The sequence below is a fragment of the Haemaphysalis longicornis genome, unplaced genomic scaffold (assembly GCF_048455015.1).
Source record: "Haemaphysalis longicornis isolate Haplotype H1 unplaced genomic scaffold, Haemaphysalis longicornis Haplotype H1 scaffold_2, whole genome shotgun sequence".
Lineage (NCBI taxonomy): Eukaryota > Metazoa > Arthropoda > Arachnida > Ixodida > Ixodidae > Haemaphysalis > Haemaphysalis longicornis.
Window position 1 is genome coordinate 90820764 of NW_027526295.1, and position 19725 is coordinate 90840488.

The following is a 19725-nucleotide window of genomic DNA, read 5'->3' on the forward strand; positions in this document are numbered from 1 at the left end:
TTCAGTGGTTCGCACACTGGCAGAAAAATAATGCCGTATCGCTCTGTTAATATGCACTAAACAGTTTATCCCTGGTCAATTTTTTGACCACCGTATACCTTTGGCTGTTTCTTGTGACAATGAGCTTCAGATTTTTTAGGAGTCACGGCGCAAGGTAATTAAGGTATGTATGACAGCAGCATCAGTGCTTTGATTTATTTTCTTTGTAATAAAAACGCTCTCTGGCATAAAAATGATTGCAGTTAGCATCATTGGGCCAAACTGGGTACGTACCATCACGGAGTCAAAGAAATACACGACGGCATTATACAAAGAAGCGCAATTTGTGCATCCTTGTGCGGAATTTGTACGTTTTTTGTCCGCTCTGCTTCATTCTCTCACGCTGAATTGAAATAGATATAGCGCTCCTGTAACACGTATGTAGTTTGTACTTTGGGTTGGCAAGGTTTTTGTGTTGCGGGATGAACCAACTGAGTCAAGTCCTACTTTTAATGCAATTACTACGTAGCTATAGTCCCACTTCAAGCTATATTTACGTAAAACCCAGGTAAAGAAAGCGCTACAAGCTAAGCGTGAATATAGGCTCTGGTATCGCCATTTCTTTTCTATGACACAAAAAAGGATAGCTAAAAATTGTTTGCTAACCGCCAGAAGCGGCTCACGAACGATGACATACGTGACGCTAGCTTAATCTGTTCATAGTTTGCATGCAAGATCAGGGAAATTTGAAATGAAAAGCGCCATAAAGAATAAATACAACCTTGCTCAATTGGGAAATTTCCAGCATTTGGTAACTCATTTACCTCCATTTGAGTCAAAAAGCCCGTTCTTTAAATTAAAAACGCAAGAAATATCGTAAACCTTTTTAATTTCCCCCTACCTACGTTAGCAGTAAGGCACAGCGGCAGCAGTTGTGCTATAGAGGAAAGCACTAACAACGTGCGTGGTTACCAGTGTCTTAACTGTACGTGAGCACTCACATTAAAGGATGCAACAGAACCAGAGACCCCACTAAAATAAACAATTCATGTTTTTTTTTCGGTCGTTCAGGTCAGCACAGCCATTCAAACACGTTGGCCGCGTATCTTCTCACTTGGGAGCACATGCCACGAAAATATACTATTTCGCGCTCTGCCGCCTGGGCCACGAAAATCCATCTCCTCTCTCCCCCGACCACATCAGTTGCTCTTCCCCTCCGTGTTGATCCTCGCACGATGAGTACGCGAGCAGACAGACAGACAGACAGACAGACAGACAGACAGACAGACAGATCGACAGACAGACAGAATAAATGTTTGCGTTAATGTAGCTCAAGAAATACCATCGTGTTTAGTAAACAACATTCTTTGACGTTGCAGTCACCTCACCAGAAAGTGGGTGGGGAGACGGCACTGCCCGGTCTGCTTTTTTATTAGTTATGTTATTTCTTGACTTTTAGGAAATATGGTAATTGATATTGCGACGAGAGTGTCTTTTTATGATTCAAACCAATGTTTTCATATCCCCTATCGAGCCGACGCGGTGCCGTGTCGTCCCAGTTTTCCTACTTTCGTCCCTGTTGCGTGAGCGCTTCCACCTTCAAGATTAACACCTACCAGCTTGCCCAATAGTATCGGAAGAAACGTTTTGTTTAGACAAGGCAGAACCTGTTGCTAAATTTCGCTCTTTGAAATTAGAATTTTCTTAGTAGAACGGAATATAAAGATTTTGTTATACAGCATGGCCAGAGCGGCTAAATTCCAAGGTGCAAGAAGGGGGGATGTGATGTTGAAACCTGCTGGAATGTAGTGCGCGCTCACTGCGTTACCTTCGTACTGGCTAAGATAAACCGATGAGCCTCCGGCTGGTCCCGGTGGCTGGCAGACGTCATCGAAGAAGGCAGCTTTCATTTCTAGCGGAATCTCGTCCTTGTCGACCATGGCCAAATGGAAGAGATACGGCTGGCCTGGTAGCTCGCTTCCATTGCAGCTCTTGGACAGCTTGTAGTACAGGCTGTAACAGTCGCGAATGTAAACTTGCAGCTCGCTCCGGAGAGACGTTCACAAAACTTACAAATTGTATAGTGAGGCAACGTGAGTGACGTTATCGTCTTTTATATTAGAAGGAAAACAGCTTTCAGCAATTTACTAAAAGGTTCGGGCTTTTTTGTTGCAATACTTTTTAATTACTTATTTCGTAGAACCGTTCTATTGACACGCTCCCTATTTTCCTCCTCCCTACAATACGACGGACCAGTAACAGGCAAATTATTCATGCGAAACTGTAAAACCTATCTTGCGGGATATTGGTCAGATTAAATTGTTTCGTGTCCTTTTTCCTACCTAAATGACGCCGAAACCTCTTCGCCAGAAAACCCGCTGTTTCCAGAAAACCTGCTGTTAAAGGGAAGTTACAATTGCTTCCACAACATTATTTCTACTAGAAGGTCACCAGAACAAAAGGTACTTACGGAAGCTATAGCACAATCAACGCAAAGCGTGATGCCAGCGAAGCACCACAAAGCGATTATAGCAGTCCATGCATGAGTGTAATATTCTATGAAAGGCTACAGCAATAGTTCTCAATGGATCATTTAGAACGCCCATTTACAGCCGATACTCACACAACCCTACACTTCTCACCTCTTTATCAATTTCTAAAAAAGTTTATTGTTAGTTTATGAATGCCTGTTTCATTACTAAATACCCAAAGGTGTTAATAAAATTTTAATTACTGCATACCCACGGGTGGATCTTGCCAAACAACTTTAACTGCGCCTATTCCTCCTTTATGAGTGCATTGTGATATTAATTTAGCTCTTCGGCAGCGGTGTTTCAGTGGCTGTATTGAATACTAAGCTGGTACTGCTGGTTCAAGTTACGGCCGCAGCGGGTGTAACTGAAATTTCTGAGTGTGGATATTTAAGCTGTGTTAAGGACCCGCTATAGAGTATAAGAAGTCTGTGCAGCTCTACTAAAAGTATCACCTGAAAGTCAGCGGTAATCATCTAATTTCAACTTCTCGTTCCTGGATGCTGTTTGTAGCCAAGACAAACATGTGCCAAACCACCCGATTTTTTACTGAAGCTTAGTGTGGTGCATAACGGAGTCAATTTGCGGTGTTGTTTTGGGAGTTTTATTAGATAGTTTTATTGGACGCAATTTGTCCCACTAAAATAACTTCTATTTATTTGATAAGGTGGTTGTTCAAGTATTGCACGTTGGGCTAGTGACAGCAATTTAGTCGGCCTGTAAAATGCGTCCTTACGCTCCTGCTATGAGGAGGATCGGGAACTCGAGCTGTGTACGGGCCAAAAATTTGGGCCCGAGCCAAGCCCGGGCCCAGTGCTCATCGCAGTAGGCCCGGCCCGACCCGACGAAGAAGGCCGACGGGCTGGCGCGGTCAGGCCCGAGACCTTCACGTTATGGCCCGGGTCTCGCCCGGCCCAGCTGCGTGTTTCCAACCCAAATACCATAGGATCCCGCGCCTGATTGGGGCACGTTTCGAAACAGAATCTACAAAAGTGCGGTAAAATGCATCGCAAGGGAAATGATAACAGGCAAAACCAACATTAAACGGGCAAAACAACCCCAATTAAACATAAAAATCATGCACATATCCCTACCGCAGCTGTCCTTCACTGAGCTACAGACGGAAGAATTGAAACCGACATAAAGGTCACCGAACCACCCAACTTAAACAAAGATGAACCAAAACCCCCAACCACGGACAAATTCATGGTAATATTGAAAAACATTCCAGAAAAGTAGCCAAAACCGAAATGGCCCAAACTACTGAAAAATAAAAAAAAGTGCGGAGCTCACCTAAAGGGAACAAAACCACCCGTCATTTTGTGTAGAATTTCACAATATGCTTTAAATGAATTCAAACAAGCAATTAAAAATAAAATGGCACCTTGGGCATTTGAACCTGATTCTTGCGATTGCTATCCAGAAATGGAGCCTGTATGCCACGGGACCAGCCGGTTCGTGTTTGCTTAAACAGGGTGTGTACTTGCCTTGTTTCGTCCATATACGTTTCCTTTTCTCAAAAGTATATAGGGCTGTCGGACTCGGTCCCTTCTTTTTATCGAGGCGAAGGTACACGCGTGCATTTATGCATATTTTATTGTTGCCGCTTCACTACGTTTTATACCGACTGATATTGCATATCTATAAAGTTTCAATCATATTAAGTGTTACAGTTGAGGCGGCTGTTGGCGCATATAAACCACCCTAATCCCCTGTTGCACTTTTCTTTTCGTCTTCGTCTGCCGGCCACAACACCCGAGGGCAGAGGCCACCTCCTACCACCATCTACGCTCGCCACAATGTTTTCCCGCCAAAACAAAAAGCAAAACTAAAGTTTAATTGTCACCTCAGTCTTTGAAAGCTTCACTTTTGTTAGCTCAGAGAAGGAAACACAACTCTGAATAGGGCACTGCTACAGAAAACAGATCGAGACGCAGGATTCTCTGGCAATGCTTGCAGTTCACAGTGTTCCATCATAAAAATTTGTTTTCGCCCGAACCTAGAGGTGGAAGCTAGTCACGCTGAATTGTCATTCGTTGTACTTCTCTAGGCGGTGTGTCGCTGAGCCGCATGCGTTGCTCAGTTCATCCCATGACATGCAGTCGCAGATCTCTCACACTTACCGGCTTGCCTACGCCCACATATGCCACAGGGCCTAACGATAATCCCGTGGAATGTAAAAAGAAACCTGACCCGCGCTTTTAACGCGTCAGCAACATGTAGTTTCCGTGATATCATAGAAAACTTAAGTATTGCTTCACTGTGCCGGGCCAGCCCGGGTCGTCAGAATGCCCGGGCCCGTTTGAGGCATTTACATTTCGGCCTGAGTCCGGCCCGTGCCCGGGTGAAAAGTAAGTCAGGTGGCCCGAGCCCGGCCCGCTGGCATGGCCGGGCCCGGGCTTTCGGGTAAGCCCGAGCCCGTGCACACCTGTACCGGGAACAGCTGCAGTAAACAGATCAGCAGTGACATTTATGGAACCGTACAAATGGATTTCTTTGCGAAATATGCTGCCTTAATCTTAGTGATGATGTTTGTTTTTGTTCTTACATCGCTACTTGATACAAAAACTGCCAGGTGTCACACTTACTTCCTCCGCTGCCGTATAATGTCCGAAACTAAGAAGAATCTTCGACAAGAGTAATTTTTCCGTGTACAAGGATTGTGTTTGTGTTATGAGCGAGGATTGGGGCAGAAGGCAATGCACACTGAAAAATCTCAACATATACTTATGAAGTCTAAAACACTGGTTGGCCTTCTGTAAGGGTTACACAGGAGCAGATCACTCTCTTCTGCAGAAATCATACATTACATTCGTGGCATGCCGTTCACTGGAAACTGACCAAGTGATAAGGACAAGTGCACAAGCATTGTGTTTGCGGAATAGCTTAACAACAGAAAGAAGAGATTGTGGAAACTGCTGATATCCTCCAGAGAAGACGTCACCCGCTGTTCATGTAGACGGCACTACTTCAAAGCGGGACAGCTCTTCGCAGTTTATAAAAAGAAGGATGACAACCCCAAGGATAAAAAACCATCAGGAGCTTTCCCACAAATGCATTTAGAGATCCAACGGCGAAAACATACAACTTTGCTTGACTCCAGAGAGGGAGCACCGCGTACTCTATTAGAATTTATCCGGCGAGAAACGTTACTTCTGCCAATCAGGAATTCCCATTTGAAGGATTGGGTTTTACCTAAACCGCGTATTTCGCCGTCCTCTGATGTAGAAAAAGCCCGGGTGCGTAAATTGAAGGCCGCCCAAAAATCAGCCGTCGAAGCTCTGGTGCAGCCCCACTATAAAAAACGGGTAAGTTCAGTATAACAGATGAAACCAGCAAAACATATGAGAGTGTTTGGGTCCGTAGTGCAACCCTGTGCCGAGTGACATCTGAGCTGTGGGTACTGTGTGTGCGAGAAAAAAATTTGGCATATATCTGAAATGCAGTCGCGTGGCAAAAAGGGCCGCTATACACCTTTCTCAAAACCATCGCGATCACTATTCGCAGTCAACATTCCACGGTTTAACATTCGGAACATGAAGTACACGAAGGTGTTTCAATAACACTGGTTATTAAAGCTCACGTGTTTTTAACGTGCTTGTTTGGAACAAGGTAGCGGGGCGGAGGCTTTCCGCTGAACGGGAGCTGGCCATGTTCTCGATATTTCTAACGAGCGCATTACGTTTCAGATCCCTACTATAATTTAGAAGGAAATAACGTTTTCCGGGGAGGATGTCTTGTCATGAACCCAACATAAAGCATTCCGTGGTCTCAGAATCGACTAGCCACACACTGCGCTCTTCAGATATATACGACGGGGGCACGCGAACAAAATGGCTCCCTTATAGAACTCGGGGGTTTCCCATACAAAAGGGTGTCCGGCAAGAGAACATGCCTCCGCAATAGTTTACAGGCTGTCGAGATGGAACGTTCAGAAATTCTTAGCGATGAAAAACAGGGGTGCGAATAACAGGGTAAAATCTTAGGCACCTTGGTATGTAGACGATATAGTGTTGTTCCGCCGAAATATTCGGGAATTGCAGAGAGTGCTTAACCAAGTGCGCTGGGGAAGTTTGGATGCATTTTAAAAATAAACCTGAAAATGTAAACGGTTATGGTTTACAAGCATGGCAAAATCGTGGCTTTATGATAGGAAACGACACGTTGTAAACAGTGCTCGATTACGTCTATCTTGGCAACTCAAGTTCTGATCCCAATCATGAAAAGAACATTACCCTTAGAATTAGCCTGGGGTGGTCTTCGTTTGGCACGAATTTTGATGTCCTAAATAGTAAACTTGCTCTATGCCCCAAAATGCTCGCTATATAGCCACTGCATTGTTTCGGGAACAACGTACTCCGCAGAACCTTGGGATCTCACTAACCAAACTGAAAGGAAACTTAGATAGGCCCAACAGTACCTGAAAATAGGGACGCTTAGGGATAAGAAAACAGCTACGTGAATTAGGGAAAAAACTCGTGCAATAGAATGTCTAGCGAATATATGCGAAGAAAATAGACATGGGCCAGTCACGTCATGCGCACCAGGGACAAACAGATAGGCTATCTGTTTATCAGAGCGGCTCCCGATATTTCATAAATGCAGTAGTGGTCGGCCAAGGACTCGACGGATGTATTAGTTACGAAAATTTGTACGAAACAGTGGGCGCAGCTAGGAATCGATAGACGCGGTAGAGATCTATGGTAGAGGCCTTCGTCCTGCATTTATCACAAACAGGCTGATGAGAACGACGACGACGACGATGACGACGACGAAGATGACGACGATGACGATAACTACTACGACGACGACGATGATAATAAATTTTGCACGGAAAGCCCGTTTGATGTATTTGAAACGGGACGTTCGCGTAGCTTCATGTGTTGGAAACAGCGTATGAGATATCCAGTGCTTCAAGTGAATTAAAGGAGCCATGAAGAGAAAACACAAGTTTGGTTCATTCAAAAGATTACCTCGTTAGAATCATACTAACACCACTTTTAACATAGCCTTTGCTAAAATAAGCGACATAACGAGAAAAAAAGAGACGGCCATGCGACCCACCAGCGCATTTCCCGCAACTGAACCTATGATGTTATACGAGCCAGCTCTGCGATTGGCGGAGGGCGGCACAAGCAGACGCAAATTAGGTAGAGCTTATAAAAAAGCCGAACGAGCGATTTGCGCCTAAATTTAGGGCGCATTCTTTATAAAGCAATAAGAATGGTGGGACGAACAGTGGAAGTTACGAAAGCAAATGTAAACATAAAAGTACTGATGCGTACTGCTGTTGGTACTCCGCGCACTATGCTTGGTTTAGCTGCACAGCACTGCGGGGCTTTGGGGTTGCCTCAGACGACACTGGCCGATTGACGCAAGCAACGGTGTCTTTCATGACCATATTTGTAGAGCGAGCACTGTTTCAGGAAACGATTATTTTCTCCCAGATCAAAAACAAGCCAGGTTTAATTACTGTAAAAAGCAACCCAAAGGCTGAAAACGGCTTCCCACGGTATGATGGCGCCATCTAGGTCCAGAATGGCGTTCCTCGAGTACAGCACCACCCTGAAGGGTGGAGACACCCTTTGAACGGTCCCGTGCCGCTGCGATTGGGTCAACGTGCTCAACGCGTTGTTATTTTCGTCTTTCACAATACCTAGCTACGCAAAACAGATAAGATGATTCAAACTTCACCAGTAAACCGCGTTGCGGGGATAATTTTAATGCTGTTTTGACACAATGACTTGCTCGGCGGCGAGCGAGCGACCAAAATGGCGGCGCCAGCGTATACGTGTCTCTACCCTGTACGGCGGACGCGTGAATCAAGGTGCTCTAGGCTGCAGAGCGGTCGGTTCCTGTGATATCATTGCAGACCACGAAAACAAACGATTTAGCGGGAAAACCGAAATTTCAACCTAAATTGATCGATTTCTCAGTGAATAAAGCATCGTTTGTATCCAGGCAAGCGCTGGGGGCAATATAAAACATGAAATCTTTCGAATAAAACAAACTCCTTTAAGTCCCCTATGTCACCTTGCCTAAACGGGATGCCTTCAAGAAGAAAATGCTACATCCCGCTAGACGCAGATGTAGATGCGGACCGATGTTCAGCCTATTTACTAGGCGTGTACTTAACTGGGATGCGACGAACTGTGGGCACTTGGATGAAAATAATGCCTGACTGACCAGGCACATGACCTCGGCGTCATGCATTTGGTGCTGTCACCTTCAGCCTATTGGGTCCTTACAGTACATGGCACATTGGCACTTATCCCTCATTGGGATAGCGTAAAATGCACAAGAACTAATTCTCTCAATCCACGACACGTGGTAAACATATTAAATGTCAGATCGTGTGGCTTGACCGAGATCCACGTGACAACTGTCAAACAATAAAACTTGTCAAACAAATACTCACAAGTCGACGTTGTCGAGGCTTCTCCTAGAACATTGAACAAAAGCACATCATCGCTTTTATTACTTTGTTATTGCATTCCTACCACTTTTGCGCTGTATCAGTTGGAGCTGGCAAAAACCTCGTAAGAATACTTGCTACATCCTTAAAGGAGGTCGAGCACAGACAGGCGTATTCATCAGCCATATTTGTTCCACAACTTCAAATGGTTTGACGGAGATATAAAATTTTGTTCACAAAAAAGACGTTTCGCGTCTACGTGTGGGATCAGAGAAACAGAAGGGAAAATCCCGCGAAACGAATATCTTCATTTAGGCAGAAATTAAGTAACTATTTAAGCGAAAAAGCTCGGGCCAAACTTGCGGCCAAAAAATATCTATAAAAGCTGCAATATGGCATTATCGAAAGCCACTCAAGTGTGTTAAGATCCTAGCAAGTTACGACTGTACGGAAATGTGCAGAAAACGTCCCTAAGCTGAGCAACAATCAACAAATGGTTAAAAGGCGAATACGTTAAACCATGCTTTATTATCAGTGTTCTGCGCGTTATTTCCTTGCTTTACACAGGCATTATAAACTGTGTTTTTGCCAGTATATGTTTTTCTCGCACCTTCTGCATATGTCGACTCTGTGAGCTTTTATTAGCTGCTATACAGATTTATTGACTATTGTGAGCGCACTGTCTGCGACACCGTTTTTCTCAGGTTGCTGCTAATTGCGCTAGTGGTTGGCCGAAGCGAACCACAAAAGTATTTGACTTGGAAAAACTTAACCGAATGGCGTGTCATCGGAGCGGAAGCGTCAATGTGCATAAATGCTTTGCCAGTCGTATTTTTGTGGCCCCCTTACCATAGGATGGCCTAGCCTCATACTGAAAGATAATGCTGACAGATAACTTTCGGCATGAATGCACCAATAATGTAGATTCTCGTTTCTGTCACTGAGCGTTCCGAGTAATACTAATTGCCGGAGTGTGGCTGCCTGGGTGATTATATTGCCATTTGAATAAATGAAAATTTACAGAATAATAAATTAAACCCAGCGGCGGGATTAAAAATTAAACTACAGCCAATTTGGGGGTTAGAGAACGACGCTCATCATTGATTAAAACGTAAGGGTGACGAAAGCACATCGCTGGTAAAAGATTTATCATGTTTATAAAACGCGCAACGTAACGGCAAGAAAACAACCAAGGAGTACCCCATGATTTCTAGCCGCTGTACTTTACGAACAAAAAGAAATCAGATATGCCTTCCCATAACGCAGAACGTGAGTCCACAATTCGTCTCACTTGAAAAGACAGTGATTCATTTGATACAACAGCAGCTAGTTTATACCAAGGCGACTAGTTTGTATACAGAGCTACAGCGAGAACTGCGCTTAGTGTGTGTCAAAAATACAGTGAGATCCTTAAAGCCACTTGCCAAATATTTTATGTTCGAATATAACTTACTCCCTGAGGCTTGACTAGCGGAGGTTTTTCCAATGTAACCTTAACATGGTACGTTTTAAGTTGTGGAATTACTATTAACTTTAAATAATATTAATTAAGTTCTTTTTAGGGTACAAAATATACATACCATTATTAGTTATTACGCACCGTTTTAAGCGATCTCCAGATGTTATATTGGGGACTGACCCAAAAAAAGTTCTAAAAACAAACGATTCTGTAGTATTGAAGCGCAGCAAAGACGAGGACAGGAACACAGACGACGACACACAGGGCGCACACAGCACAGGGGCGCACAGGGCGCACACACAGGGCTACGACGACACAGGGGACACACAGGGCAACATACAGGGACGACACACAGGGACACACAGGACGTCGTCTGTGATCCTGTCCTCGTCTTTTCTGCGCTTCAATACCCCAGACGTACCAATTCGCCCAAACCAATACTCTCCCGATTCTGTATATTTGAAAAAAGAATTGGGCTGGTTAGACTATGCTAAAGAAGCCTCAATCGGGAGTTTAAAGAGGCTCCAAAAACCATGTATATTTAGCGTTAGATGTAATATAATAGGGGTGATTTATTTGGCACAGCTCTCCTGCTGCGAGATGCGCCTAGGTGAGTATACGCACACAGTATAAGTGGTTTTAATGAGCACAAGCGTTCCTTAGAAAACAACGGGTACTTCCCGGTCGCACTGCAGCAGTGAGGACGCGGTTTTGAACTGTCTCTTTGCGGACTTTTCTTGTGGCACCACGTGCATTAAAGATTACTACAGAGCACAAAACTGTAGTAATGATTACAATGACTTTTGTGTTTGCTCAATCCCGCGCTCCCGTATCAGAGAAGCGACGTGACTCCCTCAGTTGACGAGGTGGAAGATGCCCACTACAGCGTGCGTTGTTGGGTTGCCATATCAGCATTTCTGATTATTTGACTAGCGCGTGTATAACTGCCCTCGCGGGTTGTGTTGTTTTCATTCGTTTTCAGTGGTTTTCATCCGTACTGTGAAATAAAGTGTAAGCTGAAGACAGCTATGCATTTCCATATTTTCTCTCGCCGCTATTCGCACGGACGTTTATGCAGTGATAGGTGTGCGCCAGCAATATTTTGTTCGAGGATAGGTAAAAACCCGGCACTTCGGGTGCGATGCACAACGTTATTTAAATATCTTAAAATGGTGCACCCCGCCGTTATATTGACCTAAAAGATACTCAGTCACTCAGATACTCAGAGCATCTCAGATTGACTAAGATACTCAGAATGTAGCAAAATGACATTTCACACTAAACAAATCGAGGGCAATTGAAAGCAAAAATTCTGCACTGTAGGTGCTCGAAACCAAAACATTTGACCTAAAACTCACGATTGCGCCTCCTAGGCTAAGTAGTACGAACGGCGCAGTTGTTTCAGCAGTCGCATAAAACTTGAGACGGAGTGTTGTAGGCGAACCACTTGATAGCGCTCGGTGCGCACGGGAAGTGTTAAACCCACTGGGGCACGGAATGTCTCTGCTAGTCAGTTTACCGCTGCAAACATAACTTCACGTATTCAAACCACGTTTGAAACCAACCAAAATTAGAGCCCTTGGAAAGTTACGCCATTGGTTAAACACTTCATACCAACACGCTCGAAGCACTGCAACCAGTATTTGGAAAAGGGCTCATCACGACGACGTTTTGAGAGTACTTATTGGCCATTTTAGTTTTAATGAGGGATGACAAGTCAGTAATGACAATTTGTTTGCTCGTAAACGTACGGAACATTACTGCGTATCTATAACAGCGGCTAATATTCAAAATATTCTGCACAGATAACAATTATTGGCATATCATTCAGTGAATATCAAATATATTTTAGTAGTAAAAGGTTATTATAAAAATATATTGCAAGAGTTTAGTAAATTCTACGGTGTATACATTTTTCTACATTACTGATTTATGTTACGATCCACAGTAAATTCGCCGCAAAAAATAAAAGCCAATACGTATTTTGATTGAACGCTCGTGCAGAAGTACGATGTGGTTCAACTGCGCTAACAATACATTTGCTGACATTGGTCTTCAAGTAGAAATTGTTGGTGATACAAAATAACATCTCAACGGGCATTCGCCATTATAGCAAGTGCTCCCATAGGCCGTACATCGAAAGAATTTGTTCACACTTACTCTGGCTCGTTTCCGTCGGCTGTCACGAAGGAGAACGCCGAGCACAGATATGTTAGCAGCCAAAAAAGGCGAGTTCGGAGGAGAAATGGTGCACCTCCAGATGAACCCTGCATTACACACCCACGTGCAGAGAAAAGAGCGTTCGGGCTGTATTGAACGACGCGTGTTGTGACGAGCAATGAGTGTCTGGGCGATTGAGAGCTGCGCCGCAGACACCGATCGCTGCTCCTGCCTGACTGAATATCGGGGTTGATTGACGCGGACATCCGCCAGAGGCTTACCGCCGGGTGCGTCCGTATTTAGAATCTTCATCCGGGCATACGTCACCGCTGTTTGATGGGAAATCCCTCGTCAAGCGAATGAAACGCCAGTATATTTACCCGCTCTATCAGTTTTCGCCTGGGGGGGTGGGATTCCGCATCGGTGTTTCCGTATTCACTTCCAGTGGTCTAAATCTACCGACAGCAACGTCTCTGCGTGTTTATGATTACGGACCGCTACTCTTCTGTATAATATAGGAAGTCAATTCAATGAGGAATTAACGAAAAGTAGTGTTTGCAGCAAGTATGAGAAAAGCAGTTGAGGAGCTTTAGGTTCAGGGTAAAGTTAAGGTAAAGTTCAGGTGAAGGTTTAACCTGATTTCTTTTACAGCCACATTCTCGGCGTTGACTTTTTACAGTTTTTGCATGGCTGATATTACAAAATATTTATCAGAAATGCCTCTAGAAAACTTACTTCGTTCTATTCATGTAACTCTAGTTACATGCAAAACGACTGCTCAAGTAAGCCCCGTTACGACGAGAAAACTGCTCACAACAAATGAACACTGTTGCACTTGTGCAAGTTATTTTCCTGTTATTATTCGCGTGCTTCAAAACAGATAAATATTAAAGGACTGTTTGAAATAAAAATGGTTGCTTGAACTGCATTTAAAAAAGACCGTGCAAGCATGTTGACCTTAGAAGGCAAGGCTGATGCCATCGGCAATTCAATTATTTGCCCCAACCTAGACGCCCGCATATTAAAGTCATTTACCTGTTCTTTAAGATGTGATGAAGTCACTCCTTTGAGAACATATCTGAACATCCCTATTGAATTTTACCATAATTTCTCCCACACCACTTCTCCCAAAAACCTTTGCGACAGTTCGGGCTTTCGACTTGACAACCGAAACATACGGCATGTAGTACGGACTTAGGGGGGGCCGTAACTCAATGCGCTTCTGAAGGTCTTGCTGTTTCAACCATAAAACCCAAATACGAAACACTCATATACACCTAATCAAATGAAGCCATGGGGCCAAGTGATGTTGAAACCCGCCTCAGAGCAGACGGCCGCACTTCGGATTACCGAAGCTCGTAAGTTTACAAAGCTATATTATTATATCTCGACTTGCTCAGGAACGTGTAGTGCAAGCTGGAAGTAAAAAGTGTTTACGTGTTAACTGAGGTAGGTTAACGGGTACAAAGAAGCACACTCTATATTACGAGCTATTTCCACAACCTAAAAATTACAAATTCAGATGGTGGCAGGTATTACATGTGGAAAAATTACCAGTGAAGCTGCACTGCTGCCGTCACCAAGCCTCCGTTTAACCAAAACCGCTGAAACTCTATCAGTGTATCTAAACGCTGCACGCGAACTGCTTAACCGAATATTGCTCGGCCTCTCGTGAGCTGTACCACAATCTTTGGTCTGAATGAGAAGGAAGTTTGCAAACCCAGGCCAGCACAAACCGCAGTATCTGTATCCCGTTATTTGGGCATGAATGGCCAAATGAAAAAGCTCGAATTTTCTGTTTATATTCTTTCTGCTGCGAAAAGTAGGAAGGAATGTGTACACCTATTATGCTACGAAGGCGTTATTACCGGCACCTTACATTTGGATTCTTTATTCGCTTTGCTTTTGATACCAGTCTGTTTTATATGGGTCAAGATACTGACGTTTGCGTCCTTGCAATCGATGAAAAACGGCTCCCACTAGCGTTTGCTGTGCTACGCTGGTAACGACGCTCAAGGTCAGCAGGATAGCTATTGGCGCTAAGAGAGAGACAGAGCGATCTTTAAAGAAGTCTGACGATGTTAGCTCGCCTAAAATGCCTAACTTGCTACGCCAGTTGATGACGTGATGATGATAGCGATAATGTTCAAGAGCTTGATGCGCACAGACACGGCTAGTTATTCAGAGCGAAGGTCTAGACCTATGTGTTGCAGATACTCTATCACAGCTTTGGTAGCCCGTAAAGCACGTTTGGGACGCGCCCATGGTCCTAAAACGTCCTTTAGCGCGATGTACTGAAAGCGGCAGTCCCAAAGCCACTGCGAGGGACATGTTCCAGAGGCAACATTCGGCGCAAGAGACAAATGCATATATGTCCCGCAGCCACTGTTTAGCACCCCCTCCCCCCACCGAAGCGCGCTGTGTCGGAACCACAAAACTCCAAGCAACGCGCGAACGTGCTCTTTCCCCCTCTCCCAGTTTACCGGTTTCCGCTGCAGCGCGGCCGCCACTTTTTTTCCGCCTTGCGTAGCTGGGACGCCGCGTCCTCGATGCTGACATACATCAAACAGAGTAGCCACACTACTCCACAACCAAAATTCTTGTGGGGAGTTAAAATATTATCTACATATGAGCGAAATCCTGATGTTACCAATCGCAGCACCCGCTTTACAAGCATTTTGCTCACATTTGGTATGTGGATGTAGGAGGTGCATCTGTGTGTGCAAACAACATTGGTCTCCTACCTTGATAACAGGGCAGAGCTGCGACAGCCCCGGGAGTACTGCAACGGCATTCCCTTGTGTTAAATGCCCTCTATACAACTCTCATCCTCCACCCAAGATCGGCCATGGAGGTGATTCCAGTGATACAGAAGCTTCACTTTCACCCTCTGGTACAATGGACGCGCCAAGCGACTTTTCGGTGTTACATGGTTCTTGTTATTAGGGGACCACAACCACTTTTAACGATAGCAGCCTGCCGACAGCAGCTTGCGAAAATGGGAGCCAGCCTGCCGAAACAGCGCTGCACCGGAACTGCCCGCTCCGTAAGTTGGTGCGAGATATACCAGTTCTCGCCACCCCCGCTTCGCTACCAGTGCGGCTTAAAGCTTCTGGCATAAAATGTAGTGGTCATATCAATCAACACTGATCACGCTAATCGGCACCTGTATCACCTGGTCAGCAACTAGAATATAATAGCCTCTTGGGGCACAAATCTGTGCCCCGACACAGTCAGCAAACTGAACCACACTGGTACTGTGTCTGCCTGCTCAAATGGGATTGTGTATTTTTGAGCACTTCGGTTCATGCGAAAACTCGGAATGGTTACCCACTGTGGCTGTGTGGTAAGAAGCCTTCGTTCCGCACGCTCCTCAATTTTGAACGTGCCGATTTAACCCGAAAGGCTTGAATGGGTGTAAAGCAGCTCCACCCGCGCGCCATTTTAAGCGTGGCAACGCCGTAACTCTTGCGCGGAAACAACTTTCTTGCAGCGAAGACAGCAGTAGTAGAGGAGAACTTCTTCAGGGTCTGCGGCTCGTTCACATAAATTGTGCAACGCATGTAGCAGTTTCCTCGAGGTAGCTTGCATGTCATACATATGGCAAAGTTGGGTGTCTTAGTTCACCTCCATCGTGGACTGAGACGAGCAGCGTAGTTATCTTCGGGATATATTTCTTAGCCACTACACGACCACCGAGCCTGTAGGAAACATAAGAAATTAAATGAGGCTGCTGGACTTGCTCAGCTCCACATAAGAAAATACCACCTCGTATATGCGTTCAATGAAAGTACGCCGTCGTAACGCTACACGGGATCCCTCTGCAATTTCTCATGAGATCATAGCGCGGAAGCGTTTCTGTTGATTATATTTGCCGCCAAGTCATCTGCCGATGTCGACTATAGCCTCCAATCCTGTTACCGGACTCGGTGGAGATATGTGCTGCTGAATCACTATCTATGGTGTGGCGTGCACTGAAGCGGAAAAACAACCAATACTGCGTGCCCGCCAAATGTGCGCGAACATTCTTTATGTAGTGGTGGTGGTTCCAGTGAAATTATGCCTATCCACTGAGGGGGATTGGCCAGGAAATGGGCGCCTTACCAAACGAGATAATGTAATTTTGTTAGGGAATGGAATGGATGACTTTATTACAGGAGGAGGCCAATAGGCCCTGGTGTGGGGCACGGGGAAAAGGGGAGGGGAAGATTGTTCATATAAAGTCTGCACTGCACTGTGAGCGTTCGTTCACTTAGCACGATATGCACAGGTGAAGTTGTAAGAAAAATATTTACATAATAAAATGAATTTGCCGTATATTACTAGTGAAATAAAAGTTCGGAAATTGGCCGCTTTGTGATGCACGTGCTATTAAACGCGCGGCAAGCAAATGGGAACTGACTCCACACCAAGTGTTTCGTCTCGTTTTATTTTTTTTTGTAGTGAGTGTATAGAACAGCATGCGCCAAATACTTTTTTGTGTTCGTTGTTCTATCCCGCCTTGGAACAAGGCACGCTGAGTGTTCCTGTATGTTTTATTGTTTGCGACGTCCGCGCCACTCTGAAACACGTGTAAATATGGGGAACGCACTGGGGAATGATGAGGTGTTGTGGACGCTTTCTGCGGGAAATAATATATAGCTGCGTAATATGCGGATTCGGCCCAGTTTGTTCTTTCGGCAACCTAGCAAGTAATATTTGCGTCTTTGAAGAGACAATGCATTGTAGCATGCCACGAGCCCACAGAACGCTTAATGTCAAATACTGTATGCCATAGACTGACAAAAGATGAAGGTACAACGACGCAGGCTGAACAAAGAAGACTCTAGCAGACGAATAGCAAACCATGCTTAACAAATGGGGATAACAAGGCGGCGAAGCTGCGACAGTGGCGTCGAAAGAAGTCAGAAAAGCCAAACAATCAAAAACAACTTCGGCACTCTGATCGCTGAGCAAGAGCAGGGCGCTATCTATAAATAGTGGCTGTGGCTTACCTCAGCTAACCTTGGATATGCAGAGCAAAAGCTTGGCTTAGTCTGGCGGAGTCTTGGTTTCGCTTGGTTAACCTTTGATGTAGCTGCATTACCGGCCTCGGCTCAAGGTTGTTCGGTCGCGTGCAACGCTCACAGGAGGATGCCGGCTTCGCTTTTATTCTCGGCGAGCGCCGCGCAAAATGAGTCACATATCCCGAAACGACCAAGCGGCGCATGAGTGGAGGGCCGTGGTTTTGGTCGGCTTCCGATCAGCTGAGCGGCCGCCGCCACCGCTAAGTAGCAAAACGAGTTAAAACGGGGCGTTGTGTGCAGGGCCGACAGCGGGCCCGGCGAAATACGCAATGCGCAGCGAGCGGTGTTGCCGGGGGTGTGTCTCCGGTCACAAGGTCACTTTGCGCATTCTCGACGAAACGGCTGGACGAAAGTAGGAAATCTTTGCTTTAAAAGTGGCGGTGCTCCTGACTTCTTGCACGATTACCGAGCAGCGCGCTCATGGCGCCGCTATAAAAGATCCTCTTTGAAAGCGGATCTCTTGAGGTGCTGTCTGGGGCGCAGTGCGCTTTCGCGTCACGTAATAAAAAAACAACCAAAAGATATTCTGCCTAGGACCTTAGTCAGTGCTCGTTCTTAGTAGAGCCTATAAAGTCATGCCGCATCCACCGCCATGGCTGGGATCATTTGCGGCTATAAAATAAAAAGTCCAACTTCCAGGAGTCACATTGAGTGAGCTCACATAAGCCCCACGTCGCATGTCTCGGCGGTATGAATACCTCCGAAGCCACCGAGGTTACAGCCATCCATCTGCAGCCATCACAGCGGAAGCGCCTGGTCACGCTTTCTCCTGTCCACTTTGCCCCGTTGGGGTGCGGTATTCTTGATGTCGTCGTTAGACGCCTACAACATACCCCCCTCCCCCCTCCGCGGAAACGGGCACGTGCTACCCATACAGTAACTAGAGGTACAGTTTAAATGTAATAAACTATTCACACATTTCGTTGCCGAATAACTGGTGCTACGATTAAAAAAGCAAGCTATACATCCTGTGCACAAGACGGGGTTTTGTTCACTCCCCAAAAACGTATACAATTTTTGAATGAGCTCGAACTTGTGTATACTTTCTAATTCTTCCTTTCTTTATCCCACAAACTCATCCTGGCCATTTTGTCTCACACTTTATTCTTGGTCGCTCCTTGTGCGCTCCGCGGAGCCCAAAATGTCGTCGAAACATGTTTCTGAGGGACACATCGGACAAAAGTAAACTTTTTGAGGGCCGATTGTTTCGATTGGTCCACGAATAAAAATAACTTGTTCTGCTCCGGCGCTTCCCCAAGAGACACAAATTTACTACCAGTTTTTGGTGACTGCGTTCTTATGCCCATCTGCGAAGAGGTTAAAAGGGCTTGATTTGTGACTGAACTACAGAAAAAGGCAAGGGGTACACACGTTCTACCTTTTATTTCACAGAATAGATGTTTCCCCTATACTTCTTTTGTGAGGAATGCCGGAGATGAAGAGATGCTGGAACGCTGAATACTGCTTCCGGTAGTATTTTTCTGACACTCGTTAAGGGCGTGGAAGAGTTCTCTGATCAGAAGTTTTAATAAAAAAATAAACAACCGACCAACCAAGGAAACTAAAAATTCTTTAACCGAGAGATTGTGCCCCGATGACCAATCTCACCATTGAACACCAGTTGAGGTATTCTTGCAACATCATTGATATTATAAATGATTAAAATATGGTCTTTTGTGTCTTACTGTCATTTGATTATGTGACCTCGAGATATTGAATATAAGCGTTACGTTTTGTGCGCATCATAGAATACAAAACTCTCTGTCAAACACACGCATCAACCATGCCTTGAAAAACATATGGTTGAATTGCTACAGGCAATCTGCGCCAAGTTTACCACAAGCACTGCAGGTTAATCAGTGACAAACGCTTAGGAAGAGCTTACGGCACGCATCGATCAGAAAGATATGTGGACATTGCAACATAGCGTGAAACAATCAGGGGGGTGCAAGAGGTGACACATGTGATAAACAATCGTGGAGAATGTATAGAGAGTAGCGATCAGTACCACTAACACTGACTCTGCGGAAGAGAAAGCAGCCGGGCTTGCTACCACCGCAATTTGGAAGACAGTACAACTGAGTTCTGCGGAAGCTCGCGGGACAGCGAAAACCC

General features: G+C 45.2%; 1 protein-coding gene across 3 annotated transcripts in view; it reads right to left on the reverse strand.

The window, feature by feature from the left end:
* The window catches only part of LOC144167246 (uncharacterized), a 34425-nt gene extending 21450 nt beyond the window's left edge, over positions 1–12975 (reverse strand). For 2 of the 3 annotated variants that reach the window (XM_077696582.1, XM_077696580.1), the window contains exons 1-3: positions 12545–12975; positions 8929–8952; positions 1808–1992 (exon numbers count right to left, since the gene is read on the reverse strand). In XM_077696582.1, coding sequence (XP_077552708.1) covers positions 1808–1992; positions 8929–8952; positions 12545–12810 — 475 coding nt within the window. In that variant the 5' untranslated portion in view covers positions 12811–12975. The remainder of the gene's footprint in view (positions 1–1807; positions 1993–8928; positions 8953–12544) is intronic. The other variant, XM_077696581.1, reaches the window with a different exon arrangement.
* Between the last annotated feature and the right edge of the window lie 6750 nt (positions 12976–19725).